We start from the raw sequence: 23,706 nt of genomic DNA on the forward strand, positions 1-23,706 counted from the left end.
TGCTCTCATTCTGAACTTTACCTCTGTTGGACCAAAGTGTTTGCTGATAGGGCAGGGATAAAAGCAAGAAAGAGGAGGGTCCCATAAAGAAGAGATAAGGGGAATGGATTCCTGAGCTCAAATATTTAACAACTGACCAAAGTTTGCACCGGTAGAATTGCCTTCTACAATACCTGCACTATCATGCCTTTCTTATTGATGAGCTAAGCAAAAATCTAAGTGTTCCTCTCATCTATTCTTCCTAGATTACGGAGAATGGGGCATCTGCTCAGGTGAAGAATCAATTCACTGACACACAGATGACTGGATGTCATTTCACTAAATAAAATAAAAATAAAATAAAAATTGTTCTGAAGGTGTTTGCTACAAACCGAATAAATAGCCCATTGACCACAGCCATGAAGGCTGCAATTTCCTCTAAGTCAGAGAGGAAGTCAGTAACAGAATCAGATCTAGAACTCTTATCTTCTGAAGACCCATGTTGTGGACCCTAGCTTTCTCCTGCTCATTCCTTTGCAACCTGTGAGTCAGCACTGCAGTGGTTAGCTGACCCTTGTTCCTGGAATCATTCATTGCTATTACACCTGGCATTAGGACTCAGTAATACACTAAACGCTAATTTCTGGAATCATTACCATGTGATCATGACATCACAGAAGCCCAGCAGTTCCGTCTGCTGATCTTTTGAACAAAGCCATAGAGTGATAGTGGGGAAGATCTGGGAAAATGCCCTGCCCAAGTGAGATCCAAGTAGCGTTTATTCTTTCATCTTTTGTGACCTTCTTCCTTGGACTCCTCATCTTACTCATTTTCAGACTAATCTGGAGAACCATTAAAAAATGGCAAAACATCAAGGGAACAGGAATTCTCTTGGTCAGTTTCCTTATTTTGGATCCCACTTGTGAAGACTGAGACAGGTTTGACAAGTGATTGGGTTTAGAAAACAATTTAAACTCCACTCAGTTTTCATGAGCTAACAGAACCAGCTCTAATCTAGTGCCTTAGAAAGGGGTGGATCCTCCCCCAGGGGTGGGAAACAGGACCCCAGGATGCCATTCCAAAGGCCACAGGTACAGAGCTGGGCCTCCTCTCCCACCACTCAGAGAAGCAGTGTCTGGTGTGGCTGATGATGAATGATACCTCTGGAAACAGAGGGTCACTATTCTGAAAAAAGAAAAAATGTCCACAAACATTGTATCTATGCCTCTATTTTGAATTTTAAAATGATAGTAGTTCTTGGTACTATGAGGCAGGCAAAAACCACCATCAGGTCAACCTTACTTTCATAAATCACGCATGCAGGATGCAAATGTACTTAACACATGTACACTGTCTTTTATATACCATGTTAACATACCTAGTTGTACATACATTCAACAGAAACCCATGCATACATGCACATGCCATCCAGCCACAAATTCAGAGACACTTTTCACAACCAAACAAGCTTTGCAAGAGTGGGTACTGTTGAGTAACTGCTCATCAAATGATGATGATGAGAATAATGGTATCTTATTCAGATAAGATTTTCCTTAAGAGCTTGAAATAAAACTCTCAAATGTTGTATATGGCTGTTCTAATACCAGTGGCCGAAGGCAAAGAGCTTTATCATGCCCTGTGTGATTTGTTTCCAATTTATATTTCTCAGACTCTGTTTTCCTAATATAGTAATTTTCATAAGAGAACACATTTCACTTGTGCATTGTAATCAATATTGAAAAGTTGCTTAAAACATTTCTCTTAATAGTAAACTTCGACATAAAATAACAGAATTTTAATAACTTGGTAACTTTTAAGGTTATTGGCAATATCATAAAATGGAATTCAGGTTTCTACATTCAATATGTACCCAGTACTACAGTTCATAAATTTTGTTGCTAAATAAGTTCCCTCTATTCTTAATTATTTGTTAAGACTTTAAGCAATGGCATAAAAACTGTGGAAAGGATTCTGAGGTGCACTTACTCCTTAACAAGACTGATAGAGTACACAAATGAGTAATGGCCTTCTACCTTTTTTCTCTTTTTCCCAATGAACAACTGAATTGCTAGAATTTTTTAATCTCCTTAGACTTTTGCTCCAGAAAATGTGCCTTTTATCCCCATTGTATTTATTTGTGTGTGGTTACAAAAATGTGAGAACCCATTTGTCTCTAAACATTTGTTGTATTTTTCCTTTCTTTTGGATGTAATTCATGTCTAACCTTCTGTCCAGAGATGTCTTTTAATTTCTAATAGAAGGCAACTATTACAATGTTAAGAAGTAGGGTCCAAGCCACCAGAATACTCTACTTTTCTGGTTTTGGACCTTGAGGAGAGAATTTGATATAAGCTGAGTGACTTCTCAGTAACTTGTTATATTCAATTAAATTGACAGTGCTGTATTTTTTCTCTAAGCCTTTGGGAAAGTGGCCTAATGCAAAAATGTCACAACTATCAGAGTCATTTTAAAAATTATTTGGAGTAGTTTTCTCCTTAAATGTGAATTTTTAAGCTGTTTACTATATTCATAAGTATGATTTTATTATATCTTAGGGTCAAGTGGTTTTCCCACAGAAGGGTCCTCTAATTTCATAATGAAATTCAAAGGAGCATTCCATATTAATGTTATATTGAACTTTTTAAAATCAAGTCTCAGACAACATCTTAGGAATGCACATGATGAGTCATAACTGTTAGAGGACAAATTATTGATCAAGATATGAATTCTATCAGATAGTTATTTAATGAGACTTCTCTTCTACCATTCAGAAATTGTGAGTAGAAAAATTAAGTCATTTTAAAACCCTGGCTCTGTATATAATGAGTTTTTCTAAAAGTCGGAGGGTCTCAGGCAGCATGGTATGGTCAATCCTAGCTTACCTGTGTCTTTCTTGGTGGTAGCTTATCAACAGATATGGGGATAGTTCAGACTCCAGGAGTACCTCATGCCCTGCTCATGGGCCAGTCATGTAATTTCTCTATGTCCCTGTTTCCTTATCAGCACATCATGGGTTTAATCACACTTTTGTTTACTTCATAAGATTACTATAAATTTTAAATATAAGTGAAGGCATTTTATAAATATGAGGAGGGATTACATCAGCAGGATGTTTCACCAGATAAGGAACTAAAAGTAACATAAAATTGCTGAAACAACTTCTTCCTCAAAAAAAAAAGGAGCAGATACTTAAGTAATCACTAAAAATCAATTTGCGATCTTTTTCCTTTGTCCATTTATCTTGATAGAAAAGGATAAGAGATATTCCCAGAGCAGGAAGAAGCATGCTACTCCCAACCCTGATCACTACCATAATGTCAGTTTGAAGGGTCTAGGACTGAGAGCATGTGAAGAAGGCATGGAGAAGACTGCAGAATTCTAATTAAAAAGCTGTGCAAAAGGCTAGTAAAATGCAAACCCAGTGAAATTCATTTCATGATATGCTGAATAAGCAACTCCGGGGTTCTCTCGGTTGGACAAGGTGTAGCGATGTCTGGCTGATAACACAGCAGGAGGTTCCACCAACACACTTTGGGATCTTTTCTCTGGGATGCAGCTCACTCTTACTTCTTCTCTCTTGCTGATAGGAATTACTCTTGACAAAGAGCATCGGTAATAGACATTTGGAAAGTCTCCACTTCCAAGGAATATTTCGCAATCATATAGAAATGCTGCTCTCAGCACAGACCTTTGTGGGGCAAGTGTTGGTAAGTGCATTTTCGTTGTTAGCTCGCTAATGTACTTTAGCCATGAGTGTGATTATAGTTGGTGTATATAATTTTATCACCTAGGTAAACATCTGGTGTTCCCTGGTGGCCTTATCTAAAATATCACTGCCATCCCACTGCTGTCTCCCTGTTTCTTCCCTATCCATTATCTTGCTTGTTTTTAATTTGAATATAATTACTTGGCATTATAGTTTCAATTGATAATTAGTGCATGTGCTAGAAGAAAAGCTTTATTAGGACAAAGATTTTGTTCATTTTGTTTTCCTGTACATAAATGGATGTCTGGCATATAGTAGATGTGCCCCAAAAATGTGATGTTTAGTGGATCATCAGGCCTGAAAATATACAACTATTTCCCCCTCCTTTTATTCCATTAGTCTCTTCGTCATTTACAAACTAGTTTCTTTTGCCTCTCTATGATGATATTCATCATTTTACTACCTATTTTAATCTAGGTAACTTGCAAATGCTAAAACTCAATTCAGGCATAATCTCATAGGGAAAAATCTTACCTTATCTTCATATTAGGCTAAGGGTCCATCTCTAAGCTTCTATACTATTCATTGCACAGTTATTAAAATTATCTGTGTATATTCCTGTCTCTTCCAGTGTACTGTGTGCTCCTTAAGAGAACAGACCAGGTCAGGGAAATATTTATATCACATTGTCTGGAAATAGCAGGTGCCCTATAAAGGAATAAATTGATCTGAAACATTAAAAAATAGAATCTAAATTTTGAGGGTATGCTGCCATCAGATGGTGATATGATGGAAGCTAGAGATTATCCTTTGCTTTTTTGTAATTGGTGAAAACGTTGCTCTTTTCTGGTTAATGTTGTTTAATTAAGATAAAATTACTTTTTAAAACGTATTTGGAAATATATACAATTCTTGATAAAATCTACAGGGAAGGTTGAATCATCTGGGAATGTACCTGTCCTTTTTACTTTCTTCTGATTTTGGTCCCTTTTCTGAAATGCCTGTCAGTATGACTTGTTAAAGAAGAATTTAGTGATTCTTTTTAATTAGATCAGGGGTTCCTTGGCTAGGATCTCTTCGAATGCTCAAATCATGTGTGACTGTATGAGGATAATATTGGGAATAACATATTTAAGGTCTCTAGGTTGAGGGAGAAGAGAACTTATACCATCCACCATATGAGCACTGCATATGGGGAGTGGGTGAAGAAGGAATGACCATTGATTACACAACAATAAAAATTACGTCTTTAGTAATGGAAGAACTGTTGTTGTTGTTGTTGTTTTTCCCAATCTGTTACAGCTGATGATTAAGTAGTTGAAACAGCAGGAGGCACAGAGTAAACACCATAACATTGAAAGGTACTTCTCAATAGGGGTCCCATGCAAGTATTTTATGAAAGGCCGAGAAGAGGAAAAAAAGGCTTGTAGATTTCCTTTCCATCCATCTGTTCTTTCTTTCTTTCTTTGTAATTCCCTTACCTCTTTCAACAGATATTTACTGTTTGCCAACTACATGCAAGGCCAATATTCTACACATGGTGAAATGCAGGCAAGAGTCTTAAGTCTTAGGGACTTAGATTCTAGTGAGGGTAGAGGTGACAAATACGAATATAAATAAGTAAGACAAATTCATATGGTTATCTATTCTATCAGGGACTTATGAGTGACATGTTCGAGAGTTTTGGTGGAAAAGGAGTTAGATCATATGAGATAGAGTGATCAGAGAAGAAATCTCTAAAAAGCTAAGATTTGGGCTAAGACATGAAGAGCCAGAAGTATAAAGCCACTAAAGAGTAGAGGAAACAAGGTTGCTGACAGAGATAACAGACTTGTAGAGGTAAAGAGCTCAGCTTACTCCGAGTACCACAGTGAGACTTCTGTGCTAGAGGTTCCAGAGGGAGGGCAGAACGAGGTCTGAGAAGAGACGGAAGAATCACACGATGCTTTGCACTTCATACAATGGAATAATTTTACTCTAATGCAAAGGGAAGTCATTGAGGAATTTTTGAGCATGGGGCTGACATGGTCTAATTATGTTTTAAAAATTCAAGAGGCACTAAAGTCTGAAAATAAAGGAACTGTCAAAAGTATACCAGGCAAGTGACAACAGAAATTGGGAGCACATTTTAATATCAGGTAAGTTTGAATTCTGGACAAAAGGAAAACAATAAATGAAGCCAAATAACCTGTATTAGTTTCCTAGGGTCACTGGAACAAAGTACCATACACCAACAGAAAACAACAGAAATTTTTTGTCTTGTGGTTCTGGTGGCTAAAAGTCTAAAGTCAAGGCTTGGTTCCCTATGAGGGTTGTGAGAGCCAAGTGGTTCCATGCCTCTTTCCTAGTTTCTGCTGGTTGGTTAGCAATCTTTGGTGTGTGTTTGCTCACACATGATTCCAGATCTTTGCCTTCATTTTCACATGGCATTCACATAATGTCTCCTCTGCTTGTGTATACATCCAAATTTTCCTTTCCCAAGGATAATAGTCATACTGAATTAGAGCCCATACTCATGACCTTATCTTAACTTGAATATAACTGCAAAGACCCTATTTCCAAACAAGGTCACTTTTTGTAGTACTGAGGGTTAGGATTTCAACACATCTTTTTGGAAGGGACACAATTCAAGACACAACATTTGTAATGGTAAATGTAACAAACCTCAACCAAAATATAACAACATGAATATCACCAAAAATACCAAATACCAAGAATCACCAAAAAATACCTACACCAAAAATATAACTTCAAGATAATAAATAAAAATTGTAAGGTATAAACAGAAATCTTAAAAACACATTAGTTGTAGGAGATTTTAGTTCACCTATCATATAAGGACATAATAAATAGAAAAATGTTAAAAAACAAAATTTGGCCAAGTAAACTTAAAGATGTAATTGGCTTTATCAAGCAATTCATGAATCAGGTAGCATTAGATGGGTCTAACAAGCAGAGACACACTCTGAGGAGTTGTAAAAAATGGGAAGGTTTTATAGGAAGAATGGAACAAGGAAGCTATTAACAAAACAAAAGAAAAATGTTTTCAGGCAAGATCATCTTCCCTAAGGGGATAGAGCAGATGGTCTTATTGTGCAGATTGCCTCACTAGCGCTGGTCAGGAAATTCCAGATTGATTGGTTCAAAACTGCATTCCCAAGAAAGGCTAAAACAACAACTAGGTTAGGTATTAAGTCTTTCATGGGGCTTAACATAAGCAACTCCATTTTGGACCTGTTTTTAACAATAATAAGCATAAGGAAGATCAAAGTAACTTAATTATTAAGAGAAAGCTGACTGAAATGATAAAACTCCATATACTGATAACAGAAATTAAACTTACAAGTGTCTATGGACTGTTTGTAAAAATTTAGCATATATTGGGCCACAAAAAAAACAGTCTCAATTATGAAACTTACAAAGGATAGATAGATATTAACTGACTACGACACGATAATAAGAAAACAATAAACCCAAGGGGTGGAAAAAAAAAGAAAAGAAAAACGAAGACCTTACAGCTACAAATCGTACTATTTCCCTCTCTCAAAAGACCCTTCACTCAGAAAAATCAAAACGCTTGAAATATCTTTAGAAAACAATGATAATGAAAACACCACATACCCCTTGCTCCTAGAGTACAAGATGGAAGTGGTTCTGAGGTAAATGCTTAACAATAAAAACGTATTTTGATAAATGAAAACAATTACATGAATTATCAATCTCAAAAAATTAAAACACATTAAATCTATACAGAATATAAAGAGTCAGAAATTAATGAGTAAAAAAATAGCCGATTATTTAAAACAATTTGTAAGGGCCTGCCCCTCCCAGAGGAACTTGCTTGTGGACCCCGGATGTAGGGGTGGGGCAGGCCGGGTGGAGACGTCCAATCAGTGGGGCACGCGTATATCCACTAGGGTGAATTGGGATTCAACTGGCCACCTGTGTGTGGGCGGGGCTCAACCACCCCCATAAAGGTTGGTCTGCGAGGCTGTCAAGAGCAGAAGTAGAAGAGCTGTCAGAGCAGAAGAAGGAAGAAAAAGGAAGAAGAAGGAAGAAGAAGGAGAGTCAGCGGGAGCAGAAGAAGGAGAGTTGGCGGGAGCAGAAGGAGAGTCGTCAGTGAGAGAAGAAGGAGAGCTGTTGGAGCTCTCGTAAGAGCTCTTTTAAGAGCTGTAAGAGCTTCCAGCTCTTGTCAGAGCTGTAACAGCTCTTGTCAGAGCTATAAGAGCCGCCAGCAGTCCCGAGCGGCTGGCAGCCCCGCCACCTGGAACCGCGGCCCTCAGTAGTGGCACCGCGGGGAACGGCCTACAGCCTCGCCACCACAGAGGAGCAGCCCTGCCGTGAGTGGCCTTGCCGCCCCATGCCACAGCCCCGCCACGAGAGGCCTCGCTGCCCAGAGCCTTGGCCCCACCCTGAGTGGCCTCGCCGCCCAGAATTGCGGCTCAGGGGTAGGGGCCTCACCGGAGGCACATCATTCTGGGGAGTAGCCTCGTTGTTGAGCGGCCTCATCGGCAAGCAGCCTCGTCTGGAGCAGCCTCATCCAGAGTGGCCTAGTCTGGGGTGCGGCCTCGTCGGTAAGCGGCCTCATCCGGAGTGGTGGCCTCCTCTAGGGAGCAGCCTTGTCAGAGTGGCGTCATGGGGAGCAGAGTCTGTGTCATCGGTGTTGTCCTCCTTGTCATCGTCACTGTCATCATTGCCTCTTCGTCATTGGGAGCAGCCTTGTCCTGGGAGCGGGTTCCTCCAGAGTGGCCCCTTCTTGGGACCGTCCCTGTCCGGGGAGCGACCTCATCAGCAGCGGCCTTCTTGGGAGTGGCCTCTTCTTGGGAGTGGCTCCGACCAGGGAGCGGCCTCATCTGCGGAGCAGCCTCTTCTGGAGCAGCCTTCTTGGGAGTGACCTTGTAGGGATCATCGTCGTGTCTTTTCGTAAGAGACAGCCCTGACCATGGTCAGTTTGATTTTTGATGCTTGGCGTGAAATAAAGCTTTGTTTGATTTTCACTTTATATCAGTCTCATTCCTTTGATCACGGACCCTAACATTGGGGGCTCGCCTGGGATCAAACGACAAAAACTGAGCCAGCATCGGAATTTTTAGGAAAAGCCTCCAGAGGTATTGGGATCTTGGGTATTGGGATCTTGGGTATTGGGATCCTATCTGTCTGGTTGGAGCTCCAGGGTATAGCCCACCAGGGAGAAGCTGGACACAGCCATGCTCCCCAGGGCTGGAGTGGATGCGGGGATGCCCCATCCCTCTGTTGACAGATGACAGGGGGTTCGAGTCCCCCTGGGCAGTTGGGGGGTTCAAGTCCCCCTAGATGGTTGGGGGGTACAAGTCCCCCGCCTCCCCTAGACAGTTGAGGGGTTCGAGTCCCCCTGGGCAGTCAGGGGCCTGCTGGGGAGTTCGAGTCCCCCTAGGTGGTTGGGGGATAAAGAAAATCCCCACCGGTGGCAGGATAGCTGAGTCTGCGGTTGTCTTTTTGTTGTCTATTGTGTTGTTTGTTATGATTGAAGGAATGGGGCAAGCAGAGAGTAAGGGGATGCTGGCTTTCGTCTCCCCATTCCTCATAATAGATGTGGGGCTTCTCCCTCACTCATTTCGTGTGTTAAGGGCTATAACGAGCCAACTGGGGTTAGTCTAATGCCGGGTTCAGGTGTCCAATGCTGATGCTCATTGGAGCCGGGCGTGGAATATGAGTGCCTAGTGGGCCACTTTTGGTAAGCAGAACTGGCACTGAGGGATGAACCGACCTCGAGACAGAGACTTTAAGGAATATTCCCAAGCAGCTGCTGAAACTTCTTTTGTTTCAGGGAATTCCTTGCCTTCTCTGGCCCGACGTGGACTACCTAGCCTCTCCCCCTTGCTGGCAGGGAAAGCATGGCATCTGAAGTGGAATGGGCCCCGGTGGAACATATGGTCTGTTGGCAAAGGGATGGTTGGGCTGATGGTTAACTGTCTGTCTCAGGGTTTAATGGGTAATTGTTAAAGTAGCTTTTGAAGTCTTTGGTAAACTGAAGCTTTGAAGTATTGCTTGGATGACAAATGGGATGAAGTGCTAGGGCGCTGGTTGCTGGAACTATGTTTGTGCTTTTGACATCTGTTGGTAAATATGTTTTGTGCATAACTGCTGGTGCAATAGTTCACAATCGGTTAATATTTAATCTTCACTAGAGATTGAGATGTTTCTAAGAAAATGTAAATGGTTTTCTTTGTCCACCCAAAATTGTAAATGAGATCTCTTTGACTCATAAGGCTTTTCCCTGATATGCAAAGTTACTCAGGAAGTACTGCTAAATCAATGATAAACCTTGGGTTACATTTGGGTAAATGCTGTAACTACTCCAGAGGTTCTATACATTTCCTAAAGTTTTAAAGTTTTGATAAGGGTCATTGTTTGATATTTAACCATATCTATTCTGAATTCTTTGTCATTTGTAATTGTTTTAATTCTCTCGTAAGATAAATTCCACCTTAAAGGAAATTCATATGGGAGACTTTCAGAACAAATACAGGTCTTTGATATGTTGAAATCCTGGAACTGAATTTCCAGGAGTAAAAGTTGCTCTTGGACTAAACCAGAATTAGTATGGTGACTCGAGGTAAGAATGAGTCTCCAAGGTAAGGAGTCAAGATGGCAGAGAAGTAGCAGGCTGAGACTACTTCAGGTAGCGGGAGATCAGCTAGATAGCTTATCTAAAGATTACAAACACGTACAAATCCAATGGGAGATCGAAGAGAAGAAGAACAGCAACTCTAGAAACAGAAAATCAACCACTTTCTGCAAGGTAGGACTGGCGGAGAAGTGAATCCAAAGCGACGGGAAGATGGACCGCGGGGGGAGGGGCTGGCTCGCGGCAAGTGGCGGAGCAATGGAGCACAAAATCGGGACTTTTAAAAGTCTGTTCCGCTGAGGGACATTGCTCCAGAGGCTTAACCGGGGTGAAGCCCATGCGGGGTCAGTGTGGCCTCGGGTCCCGCAGGGTAACAGAAGGATCGGGGGGTGTCTGACTGTCGCAGAGCTCACAGGTATTAGAACGGGGAAGCCGGCTACAGAGACAGAGCCGAGGAGTGACTCTCAGCTCGGGGTTACCTTGAACCGGTCGCAGGCTCGGTAAGCTCAGAGCGCGGCCAGAGGCCAGGGTGGCGGGAGTCATTGGGCGCTGTTCTCTGGAGGCGCACTGAGGAGTGGGGCCCCGGGCTCTCGGCTCCTCCGGGCTGAGACCAGGAGGCCGCCATTTTCATTCCCGCCCTCCAGAACTCTACGGAAAGCGCTCAGGGAACAAAAGCTCCCGAAAGCAAACCCGAGCGGATTACTCAGCCCGGCCCCGGGTAAGGGCAGTGCAATTCCGCCTGGGGCAAAGACGCTTGAGAATCACTACAACAGGCCCCTCCCCCAGAAGATCAGCAAGAAACCCATCCAGGACCAAGTTCATCTACCAAGGAGTGTAGTTTCAATACCAAGGAGAACGGCGGAATTCCAGAGGACGAGAAAGCAAAGCACGGAACTCATGGCTTTCTCCCCATGATTCTTTAGCCTTGCAGTTAAATTAATTTTTTTTCTTTTCTTTTTCAATTTTTTTTTCTTCTTCTGCTAAATTTTTTTAACTTTTACCCTTTTCTTTTTTAACATTTTTAAACTACTTTATCTAATATATATATATTTTTTTCCTTTTTATACTTTTTCTTTATTGGTTTTCTTTTTTTAATTTTTTTTCTTTCTTTCTGAACCACTTTTTATCCCCTTTCTCCCTCCCCACGACTTGGGACTCTTCTGATTTGGCTAAAGCATATTTTCCTTGGGTTGTTGCCACCCTTTTAGTATTTTACTTGCTCCTTCATATACTCTTATCTGGACAAAATGACAAGGCGGAAAATTTCACCACAAAAAAAAAGAACAAGAGGCAGTACCAAAGGCTAGGGACCTAATCAATACAGACATTGGTGATATGTCAGATCCAGAGTTCAGAATGACGATTCTCAAGGTTCTAGCCGGGCTTGAAAAAGGCATGGAAGATATTAGAGAAACCCTCTCGGGAGATATAAAAGCCCTTTCTGGAGAAATAAAAGAACTAAAATCTAACCAAGTTGAAATCAAAAAAGCTATTAATGAGGTGCAAACAAAAATGGAGGCTCTGACGGCTAGGATAAATGAGGCAGAAGAAAGAATTAGCGATATAGAAGACCAAATGACAGAGAATAAAGAAGCTGAACAAAAGAGGGACAAACAGCTACTGGAACACGAGGGGAGAATTCGAGAGATAAGTGACACCATAAGACGAAACAACATTAGAATAATTGGGATTCCAGAAGAAGAGGAAACAGAGAGGGGAGCAGAAGGTATATTGGAGAGAATTATTGGAGAGAATTTCCGCAATATGGCAAAGGGAACAAGCATCAAAATCCAGGAGGTTCAGAGAACCCCCCTCAAGATCAATAAGAATAGGTCCACACCCCGTCACCTAATAGTAAAATTGACAAGTCTTAGTGACAAAGAGAAGATCCTGAAAGCAGCCTGGGAAAAGAAGTCTGTAACATACAATGGTAAAAATATTAGATTGGCAGCAGACTTATCCACAGAGACCTGGCAGGCCAGAAAGAGCTGGCATGATATATTCAGAGTACTAAACGAGAAAAACATGCAGCCAAGAATACTATATTCAGCTAGGCTATCATTGAAAATAGAAGAAGAGATTAAAAGCAAACAAAAACTGAAAGAATTTGCAAATACCAAACCAGCTCTACAGGAAATATTGAAAGGGGTCCTCTAAGCAAAGAGAGACCCTAAAAGTAGTAGATCAGAAAGAAACAGAGACAATATACAATAACAGTCACCTTACAGGCAATACAATGGCACTAAATTCATATCTCTCAATACTTACCCTGACTGTTAATGGGCTAAATGCCCCAATCAAAAGACACAGGGTATCAGAATGGAAAAAAAAAAAAAAACCCATCTATATGTTGCCTACAAGAAACTCATCTTAGACCTGAAGACACCTCCAGATTTAAAGTGAGGGGGTGGAAAACAATTTACCATGCTAATGGACATCAGAAGAAAGCAGGAGTGGCAATCCTTATATCAGATCAATTAGATTTTAAGCCAAAGACTATAATAAGAGATGAGGAAGGACACTCTATCATACTCAAAGGAACTGTCCAACAAGAAGATCTAACAATTTTAAATATCTATGCCCCTAACGTGGGAGCAGCCAATATATAAACCAATTAATAACAAAATCAAAGAAACATATCGACAATAATACAATAATAGTAGGGGACTTTAACACTCCCCTCACTGAAATGGACAGATCATCCAAGCAAAAGATCAACAAGGAAATCAAGGCCTTAAATGACACACTGGACCAGATGGACATCACAGATATATTCAGAACTTTTCATCCCAAAGCAACAGAATACACATTCTTCTCTAGTGCACATGGAACATTCTCCAGAATAGATCACATTCTTGGTCCTAAATCAGGTCTCAACCGGTATCAAAAGATTGGGATCATTCCTGCATATTTTCAGACCACAATGCTCTGAAGCTAGAACCCAATCACAAGAGGAAATTTGGAAAGAACCCAAATACATGGAGACTAAACAGCATCCTTCTAAAGAATGAATGGGTCAACCAGGAAATTAAAGAGGAATTGAAAAAATTTATGGAAACAAATGATAATGAAAACACAATGGTTCAGAATTTGTGGGACACAACAAAGGCAGTCCTGAGAGGAAAATATATAGCGGTATAAGCCTTTCTCAAGAAACAAGAAAGGTCTCAGGTACACAACATAACCCTACACCTAAAGGAGCTGGAGAAAGAACAAGAAAGAAACCCTAAACCCAGCAGGAGAAGAGAAATCATAAAGATCAGAGCAGAAATCAATGAAATAGAAACCAAAAAAACAATAGAACAAATCAACGAAACTAGGAGCTGGTTCTTTGAAAGAATTAATAAGATTGATAAACCCCTGGCCAGACTTCTCAAAAAGAAAAGAGAGAGGACCCAAATAAATAAAATCATGAATGAAAGAGGAGAGATCACAACGAACACCAAAGAAATACAGACAATTATAAGAACATACTATGAGCAACTCTACGCCAACAAATTTGACAATCTGGAAGAAATGGATGCATTTTAGAGACATATAAACTACCACTACTGAACCAGGAAGAAATAGAAAGCCTCAACAGATCCATAAGCAGTAAGGAGATTGAAACAGTCATCAAAAATCTCCAAACAAACAAAAGCCCAGGGCCAGATGGCTTCGCGGGGGAATTCTACCAAACATTTAAAGAAGAACTAATTCCTATTCTCCTGAAAATGTTCCAAAAAATAGAAATGGAAGGAAAACTTCCAAACTCATTTTATGAGGCCAGCATCACCTTGATCCCAAAACCAGACAAGGATCCCATCAAAAAAGAGAACTACAGACCAATATCCTTGATGAACACAGATGCAAAAATTCTCGCCAAATACTAGCCAATAGGATTCAACAGTACATTAAAAGGATTATTCACCACGACCAAGTGGGATTTATTCCAGGGCTGCAAGGCTGGTTCAACATCCGCAAATCAATCAATGTGATACAACACATTAATAAAAGAAAGAACAAGAACCATATGATACTCTCCATAGATGCTGAAAAAACATTTGACAAAGTATAGCATCCCTGATCAAAACTCTTAAAAGTGTAGGCATAGAGGGCACATACCTCAATATTATCAAAGCCATCTATGAAAAACCCACCGCAAACATCATTCTCAATGGAGAAAAACTGAAACTTTTCCGCTAAGGTCAGGAACATGACAGGGATGTCCGTTATCACCACTGCTATTCAACATAGTACTAGAAGTCCTAGCCTCAGCAATCAGACAACAAAAGGAAATTAAAGGCATCCAAATCGGCAAAGAAGAAGTCAAACTATCACTCTTTGCAGATGATATGATACTATATGTGGAAAACCCAAAAGACTCCACTCCAAAACTGCTGTAACTTGTACAGGAATTCAGTAAAGTGTCAGGGTATAAAATCGATGCACAGAAATCAGTTGCATTTCTCTACACCAACAACAAGACAGAAGAAAGAGAAATTAAGGAGTCCATCCTATTTACAATTGCACCCAAAACTATAAGATACCTAGGAATAAACCTAACCAAAGAGACTAAGAATCTATACTCAGAAAACTGTAAAGTACTCATGAAAGAAATTGAGGAAGACACAAAGAAATGGAAAAATGTTCCATGCTCCTGGATTGGAAGAATAAATATTGTGAAAATGTCTATGCTACCTAAAGCAATCTACACATTTAATGCAATTCCTATCAAAGTACCATCCATTTTTTTCAAAGAAATGGAACAAATAATCCTAAAATTTATATGGAACCAGAAAAGACCTCGAATAGCCAAAGGAATATTGAAAAAGAAAGCCAAAGTTGGTGGCATCACAATTCCGGACTTCAAGCTCTATTACAAAGCTGTCATCATCAAGACAGCATGGTACTGGCACAAAAACAGACACATAGATCAATGGAACAGAATAGAGAGCCCAGAAATAGACCCTCAACTCTATGGTCAGCTAATCTTCGACAAAGCAGGAAAGAATGTCCAATGGAAAAAAGACAGCCTCTTCAATAAATGGTGTTGGGAAAATTGGACAGCCAGCCACATGCAGAAAAATGAAATTGGATAATTTCCTTACACCACACACGAAAATAGACTCAAAATGGATGAAGGATCTCAATGTGAGAAAGGAATCCATCAAAATCCTTGAGGAGAACACAGGCAGCAACCTCTTCGACCTCAGCCGCAGCAACATCTTCCTAGGAACATCGCCAAAAGCAAGGGAAGCAAGGGCAAAAATGAACTATTGGGATTTTATCAAGATCAAAAGCTTTTGCACAGCAAAGGAAACAGTTAACAAAACCAAAAGACAACTGACAGAATGGGAGAAGATATTTGCAAATGACATATCAGATAAAGGGCTAGTGTCCAAAATCTATAAAGAACTTAGCAAACTCAACACCCAAAGAACAAATAATCCAATCAAGAAATGGGCAGAGGACACGGACAGACATTTCTGCAAAGACATCCAGATGGCCAACAGACACATGAAAAAGTGCTCCACATCACTCGGCATCAGGGAAATACAAATCAAAACCACCATGAGATATCACCTCACACCAGTCAGAATAGCTAAAATTAACAAGTCAGGAAATGACAGATGCTGGCGAAGATGCGGAGAAAGGGCAACCCTCCTACACTGTTGGTGGGAATGCAAGCTGGTGCAACCACTCTGGAAAACAGCATGGAGGTTCCTCAAAATGTTGAAAATAGAACTACCCTATGACCCAGCAATTGCACTGCTGGGTATTTACCCTAAAGATACAAACGTAGTGATCCGAAGGGGCACATGCACCCGAATGTTTATAGCAGCAATGTCTACAATAGCCAAACTATGGAAAGAACCTAGATGTCCATCAACAGACGAATGGATAAAGAAGATGTGGTATATATACACAATGGAATACTATGCAGCCATCAAAAGAAATGAAATCTTGCCATTTGCAACGACGTGGATGGAACTAGAGGGTATCATGCTTAGCGAAATAAGTCAATCGGAGAAAGACAACTATCATATGATCTCCCTGATATGAGGGATAGGAGATGCAACATGGGGGGTTAAGGGGGTAGGAGAAGAGTAAATGAAATAAGATGGTATTGGGAGGGAACAAACCATAAGTGACTCTTAATCTCACAAAACAAACTGAGGGTTGATGGGGGGAGGGGGCTTGGGAGGGGGGTGGGATTATGGACACTGGGGAGGGTATGTGCTATGGTGAGTGCTGTGAAGTGTGTAAACCTGGTGATTCACAGACCTGTACCCCTGGGGATAAAAATATATTATATGTTTATAAAAAATAAAATTAATAAAAAAAATTTTTAAAAAATGTAAAAAAAAAATAATAATGAGTCTCCAGGAGCTTTCCTAAAAGGCTAATTGAAGCCTATAAAATATATAGCCCGATCGATCCTGAGGCACCTGAAAATCAGAGGGCAATGAATCTTGCTTTGCCAGTCAGTCAGCTTCAGATATAGGAAATTTCAGAAAATTGAAGGATTTGAAGGGAAGAATCTGACTGAGTTAGTGGGAATAGCAGAAAAGGTGTTTAACAACAGGGATGCACAAGAGGATGAAAAACAGACAAAAAATTGGTTAAGGTTTTGGCATTACATGAAGTGGGAAGGAGACAGGAAGGGGATAGTAAATGGAAGGAAAAGCCTAAGCACAGAGAAGACAGGTGGGAAGACTTAGATTCAGATCAGTGCACTTATTGTAAGGGAAAAGGACATTGGGCCAGGGAGTGCCCCAAAAGGAAGACAGCAATGCTTGCCACCAGAGACTGAAGGGGCCATGGTTCAGAGCCCCTCCCCGAACCTCAGGTAAAAATTGAAGTGGAGGGGAAATCAGTTGATTTTTTTTTTTGGTGGACACGGGAGCCCAATTTTCATCATTACTTAAACCTATGGGAAAACTATCTGGAGAAGAAGTTTAGGTACAAGGAGCAAATGGCACAGAGAGACATAAACAGACAACAGAAAGGACTTTAAATTTGGCCTCAGGAGTAGTTAAACATCGATTTTTGGTCCTCCCTAATGCCCCATATAACTTGATGGGAAGAGATCTCCTCCACAAATTATGAGCTGGCATTCAGTTCTCCGAAGGAGACATGACTGTAACCTTGAGACAACCCACTGTACAAGTGCTTATGGCAGCAGTAGATGAATACCTCCTTTAAGAGCCAGTCTCAAAACCAGAGGAGACAAAGGGCGGGGGAGCCTTCTCCAAATCCTATAAGATGAGTTTCCCCAGGTCTGGGCAGAAGGGAAACCCCCTGGCTTGGCCAAGGAACAACTTCCAGTGGTGGTACGATTAAAGGCGACAGCTACGGCTGTTCACGTTCGGAAGTTCCCCCTTCCCCAGGAAGCAAAGGAAGGGATCAGAAAACACATTAACTCCCTCCGAGGAGACAGGATCCTAGTTCCTTGCAAATCTCCACGAAACACACCTTTGCTGCCTGTCAAAAAGGCCGAGACTGGGGAGTACCAACCCGTTCAGGACTTGTGGGAAGTTAATAAACGGGTTGAAGATATACACCCGATGGTGCCTAACCCCTATACCCTACTCTCCCTCCTGGGCCCCAAAAGAACTGCATATACGGTCTTAGATCTCCTTCCTTTCACCCTCCTCAGGGCACGATGTACACCCTATTTAAACAAGGTGACCCATTTGAAATAATGTTTGGGAGACCCCCCGCTTTGTCCTCAGCTACAGGAGGTTGCCCTAGCAGAAATAACTGATCAGTCTGTACTCCAGTCACTGCAGGCATTACAGTCTGTCTTAAAAAAAGCCCACACAGGGATCCAAACTGCCCACACTGGGACAGAGACGGTGGTGGAACCACATCCTTACCAACCCGGGGACTTGGTTTGGATACATCGCTATCAAGTGGGGAATTTGGAGCCTCGCTGGAAGGGACCATTTACTGTTATCCTAACCACCCCCATGGCAGTAAAAGTAGAAGGCATTAGGGCCTGGGTTCATGCGGGTCACATCAAACGAGCCGAGAGTAGGGACGCCCCCCAGAGATGGAAGCTGCAGCCAACAGACCCCGCTGACCATGGACTAAAACTAAGACTAAAAAAACTGTGAGTTTATTGTTGCTCCTATTGTTACCTGTTTATGTAAAGTATAGCTGGGAAATTAGATGAACGGAATTGGGAAAATGAGCCGACTGTGCACTAATGTCATTTTGTACTAAGAAAATTGGAGCGATAAATGTTAGTCTTACATTCTCAATATAACATAGTACTAGCTGAAAAGTCAAGGATGTTGACTAATCTCCAAAGAAAAGGGGGGGAATGTAAGGGCCTGCCCTCCCAGAGGAACTTGCTTGTGGACCCCGGATGTAGGGAAGGGGCAGGCCGGGTGGAGACGTCCAATTGGTGGGGCTCGAGTATATCCACTAGGGTGAATTGAGATTCAATTGGCCACCTGTGTGTGGGCGGGGCTCAACCACCTCCATAAAGGTTGGTCTGCGAGGCTGTTGAGAGCAGAAGAAGAGCTGTCGGAGCAGAAGAAGGAAGAAGAAGGAGAGTTGGAGGGAGCAGAAGAAGGAGAGTCAGCGGGAGCAGAAGGAGAGTTGTTGGAGAGAGAAGAAGGAGAGCTGTTGGAGCTCTCGTAAGAGCTCTTGTCAGAGCTGTAACAGCTCTTGTCAGAGCTGTAAGAGCCGCCAGTGGCCCCGATGCCAGTGGCCCCGAGCTGCCGGCGGCCCTGACGCTGGTGGCCCCGACGCTCGTGGCCCCACCACCTGGAACTGTGGCCTCATGATTCTCAGATATATTTTCTTTAGGTGTTTAGGTGACTTAAGACAACTCTTTTCCCCCATAAGTTGTATCTATAAAATTTAAATTTTGAAATAATAAAAAGTATTTCTTGTGGCAGTTCTTTGTGGAGACTAGTAAAGTGAGTGATTAGTGCAGCCAGTGAAGGCAAAATTAGATCTGAATTCAGTTTAACTGATATCTTGTGTCTTCCAAATTGGAATATCCTGGGAAAGTGAGGTAAGGATAGTCTAACAGATTTTCAAAGGGCCGGCTTTGTTCTGTAGCAGTTCTCCAGGTTTCATGGGTGTGATTTCCTAAAATGGATTTACCTGAGGACTTCTCTCACCAGTTCTCCTCTCCCATCACTTTTTAAAACTCATTTTACAAAACAGGTGTATTAACATTACCTCTTTTTGAAAAATGAAGAATCTGATGTACAGAGAAATAAAATACAAAAATTATAAAATGGAATAAGAATTATTCATCTGTAGTTTATTTCAATAAATGAGTTAATGTATGAGAATTAAAGTAATTATTACATGAGTTATTAGTTATTAGGTAAATATACACATGTATGCCTAGCATATTATACATATATAGGTATAACTTCTTAATATTTTTGTAAATAATAATATATATTTATTTTGTAAATAGCAAAAAGCGATTAAAATTGATGCTCAAGTCTATCTCATTCTAGCAACAAGTTATAACCTTAATTAATTGAAAAAAATCTACCCCATTTGAATAAATTTCCTATTCGGTTTTACTTCTTGTGTTTGAAAATTATTAGAATAGTAGTAGTATAGTAGTATACTTATGTTGTATAGTATATACAGTATAGTAGTATAGTATGTTGCTTTAACCAGATGTGTTAACAATTTAATGATCATTCAATCTAGAAAAAATTTTTTTTTTAAATTTAGAGGCTGTTGTCAGAAAATTTAGATGTCTTTTAGTTTCTTGCACCTATCTTGAGATTAAAAACCTGTTCTCCTTCCTAGGTGTTCTTACATGGGTTAAGAAGTAATTACTGAATCAACATGCTAATAAATCAACATGCTAATATCTTATAAGCATGATGATCATAAGGTCAAGTTTTTGTCAGTTTTCTGGTCTGTTAATAGAGTAACTTTCATTCTTAGAAGGTTATGTATTTGCACAATAAATAATACAGCCTCCTTAGTTTTAAATGAAAAGATTTGTTTTTTGAAGCCAGAGGTAATTTTCCAAGGAAAAGGAGCCACTAGCAGGAATGCAATTTTGAAGGTTTCCGTTGACAGCTCTATAGACTAAACTCTAACTTTGGTTAGAAAGAACACTTCTCTTTTCTCTCTACACCTAATTCACACCATTCCTCTCTCATGATGGCCCATGTCCCTCTCTCAGTTTCATTTAGCCTTGTTGGAGAGTTCTATATTTCATGAGTTTCAATGACATACACATATGTACCTATAATTAATATCTTCCTTATCTTTCTTAATTTCAATATCCCATTTCCCCCCATTTATTTTGTTTAATTTCATTCCCTCCCTCTGGTCAGTTTTAATGAATGACGATCCTATGTAACATGTTACCCCATCAGATCAGGGTGAGAATTTTTGAAGAAACTTTTTCTGATCCAAAGCCTGTTTCTTTTCCTATCATCCAAAAATCTACCCGAAGCTTGGGAAAGAGCTGACTGGATGGACCCTGAGTTTATTGGAAGATATCCCCACATCGACATGTTTCCCCTTTGACAGAATATGAGGCAGGGAGAGCAAGTTCCAGCCACCAAAGGCTTAATAAGGAATAAACATGCTGCTCTACCTTGGGAAGCTTGCCTTTAAAGGAACAACCTTAACTCACACGTTATGTTTCAACGTGGCAGCGGCTCACGCTGTTTCTCATGGCAGAGGGCCTGGGGCCTCTACTGTCCCTCCACCTGCAGTGGCGACGGGCCAGGGCGGGGCAGCCTCGGCCATCTTGGGTTCCTCAAGCTTCCTCTTCATCACCTGGCGCGGTTGTGGAGCGCCTCCGGCAGCTGGTGCAATGGCCCCGCCCTCCGCTGGGGCCGCTTCTCCCAGGAAGCCCGGTCAGAAAGCGGCCACACGTGTCAACTGGTGACACAGCGACCTGATAGAAAGAGCCAGCCCCGAGGATGGGTACCAGCCTCCGCAGGCTCTGGGATTTCTAGGGCCTGGTGGAAGGCGGTCCACGAGTTACGGTTGATAGTTCGCCATCCAGCGGCAAAAGCAGGGCAGCATTGCTTAATCTGCACCCTTTGCACAGCTTCCCGTGTCTCTGTCCCGAGGGTTCTGGCAGTATTTGGTTTCCTCGTGTTCGTCAATTCACTACTGGTCACTGGGTCTCCGAGCACAGAATTTATTGTCGCTGCTGGGCCAGTTTGATGATCGGAGTCTTCCTGAGCTGCCCTCATACTTCCTCCTCAGTCAGCTTGTTAAAGGTCAGCAGTAATATTCCTTATCTATCCGGGGATCCCTGTATTCCTCTGCGCAGTGGCCCCGCCTCACCCGGCTTAGCCTAGAAGCCGCAGGACAGCACTGTGCATGCCTCGCCCTGCAGTTCCACCGCGCTTGCGCAGCCCTGCCCGCAATCTATGCTCTGTGCTGGCCTAATTTTTCCAGTTTGAGTGGAATTTGTTTTACAAAAATGTTTCCTCCGAGTCCTTCTTTGGTCATATATCACAAACTTCCACAAGGATTATTATTTTTATGAGTGCTTAATTCATCTTGTTTGAAATTTTAATTCTGATTTCTTGTTTGATTCATGATCTATTTAGAGGAATGTCGTAGCTTTTGTTTCCTTGGGATAGAGTGGCCATCTTTTCTACTTTGGTAAAATTTATGGTCCAAGAATATCACTATCTTTATGACTTCTGGTTTATGAAATTTATGGGAAGATTCATTGTTGCCCAGTGCATGTTCAGTTTTTATTGCTCCATTGACTCTTGGAAGAATATGTATTATGTTTGATATATAAGCATTATTAATTATGTTATAGGTATTTTCCATATCCTTAATTATTTGCTGATTGATTGAAAGGGACCTGTCAAAAGTTTTCAATTTCATTTCATTTTCATTTTGTAGTTTTATCAAATATCTTGCCTTTCCAACACATTTTAAATTATATATTTTCTATAGTATCAATTACTGCATAGTTACCTATTGAATCTTACTGCTTGATTGTGTTTTTATCTATATGAAATATTATTGTCTCAGTGGATTTTTTTTTTTTTGCTTAAATAGTTCTGAACACAATATTAGCATGTAACTCTGCTTTCATTTTATTCATACTTGATTGGATATCTTTACCCAGCTATATGTCAATCTTTTTGTCTAATTTCCTGTTAAGTGTGTCTCTTATAAATACCATGGAACTGGATTTCTGTTCTCTTATTGACTTAGAATACATTTTATTAATTTACCTGGGGAATTTGATTATTCTCCTTTATGGTGATTTGTTTTATTGGTTCTCATAACACCTAGAGATTGAGGTTGCTGCATAATAGAATATCTAAATACAAGTGGCCTAAAAAAAGCAAATGGGAGATAAGTTAGTAAAGAAAAGGAAAATAGGTGTTAGGCAGCTAAGAGTTCTGTCACGGTCTTAGTTCCTTGTCTTACTGGAGAGACCAGAATTACGTGGTGACTGTGAATTTTGAGAGACACGGCCTCAAACACTGGCTCCTCCACTTCCTACTGTGTAATCTTGGACAAATTAACTTTTCTAAATTGGATTTCATTCATACAATATGAATAACCTCCTTTAGAGTATTGTAGGGAGAATTATATGATAATACATGTAAACCAGAGTAAGCTAAGCATTAACCATTGGATGATATTTTCGTTTATTTGTTAATTTTTATTACTTTTATTTATTTTCTTACTTATTTTTGATTTTTATAATTACACTTTATTATTTTATTTTATTTTATTTTATTTATTTGACAGAGAGAGAGAGAGAGGTCACGAGTAGTGATAGGGTCCGTGATCAAAGGACTGAGACTGATACAAAGCAAAGGTCAAGCAAAGCTTTATTTCGCGCCATTCATCAAGAATCAAACCGACGGGTCAGGGCCACCTCTTACAGAGAGACGACCCCTCCCAGCCTTATAGACTAACTTTTATAGGGCAAAGGCCATGTGGTTGAGCCTGGCCACACACAGGTGGCCAATGAGATTGTAACACACAGAGAAAGTTGTATAGTCATGGTAGGTCACACATGGGTGGCCAATTGAATTACAATTTATCCTATAGTAGATATTTGAATTAGCCTATCACCTTGGTCAGAATTGAGGCCCAAAAGGCAGGGCGCACATTCTTTAGGGAGATAGTGATTGGATGTCTCCACTTGGCCTTACCCGCCCTTGTATTTGGGCTCTGTTACCTGGGACTGGTCAATCATATTTTACTAGTTTCCCGGACTTACTTTTAAGTAAGTTCCCTGAGGGAGGGCATGGTCAGTTTAAGTTTTACTGCATAAACAACAAAATGGCTGTTCAACCGAGATGGAGCCACCCGGGCTAAGTAGGCCCTCACAGTAGGCAGAGAGGCAGGCAGAGAGAGAGGAGGAAGCAGGCTCCCTGCTGAATAGAGAGTCGGATGTGGGGCTCAATCCCAGGACCCTGGGATCATGACC

General features: G+C 40.9%; 1 protein-coding gene across 2 annotated transcripts in view; it reads left to right on the top strand.

Moving 5' to 3' along the window:
* Positions 1-695: 695 nt before the first annotated feature.
* The window catches only part of KCNU1 (potassium calcium-activated channel subfamily U member 1), a 163,567-nt gene continuing 140,556 nt past the window's right edge, over positions 696-23,706 (top strand). For both annotated transcript variants that reach the window (XM_047717060.1, XM_047717061.1), the window contains exons 1-2: positions 696-873; positions 3,567-3,686. In XM_047717060.1, the coding sequence (XP_047573016.1) occupies positions 727-873; positions 3,567-3,686 (267 nt within the window). In that variant the 5' untranslated portion in view covers positions 696-726. The remainder of the gene's footprint in view (positions 874-3,566; positions 3,687-23,706) is intronic.

Source organism: Lutra lutra, chromosome 2 (genome assembly GCF_902655055.1).
Source record: "Lutra lutra chromosome 2, mLutLut1.2, whole genome shotgun sequence".
Taxonomy (NCBI): domain Eukaryota; kingdom Metazoa; phylum Chordata; class Mammalia; order Carnivora; family Mustelidae; genus Lutra; species Lutra lutra.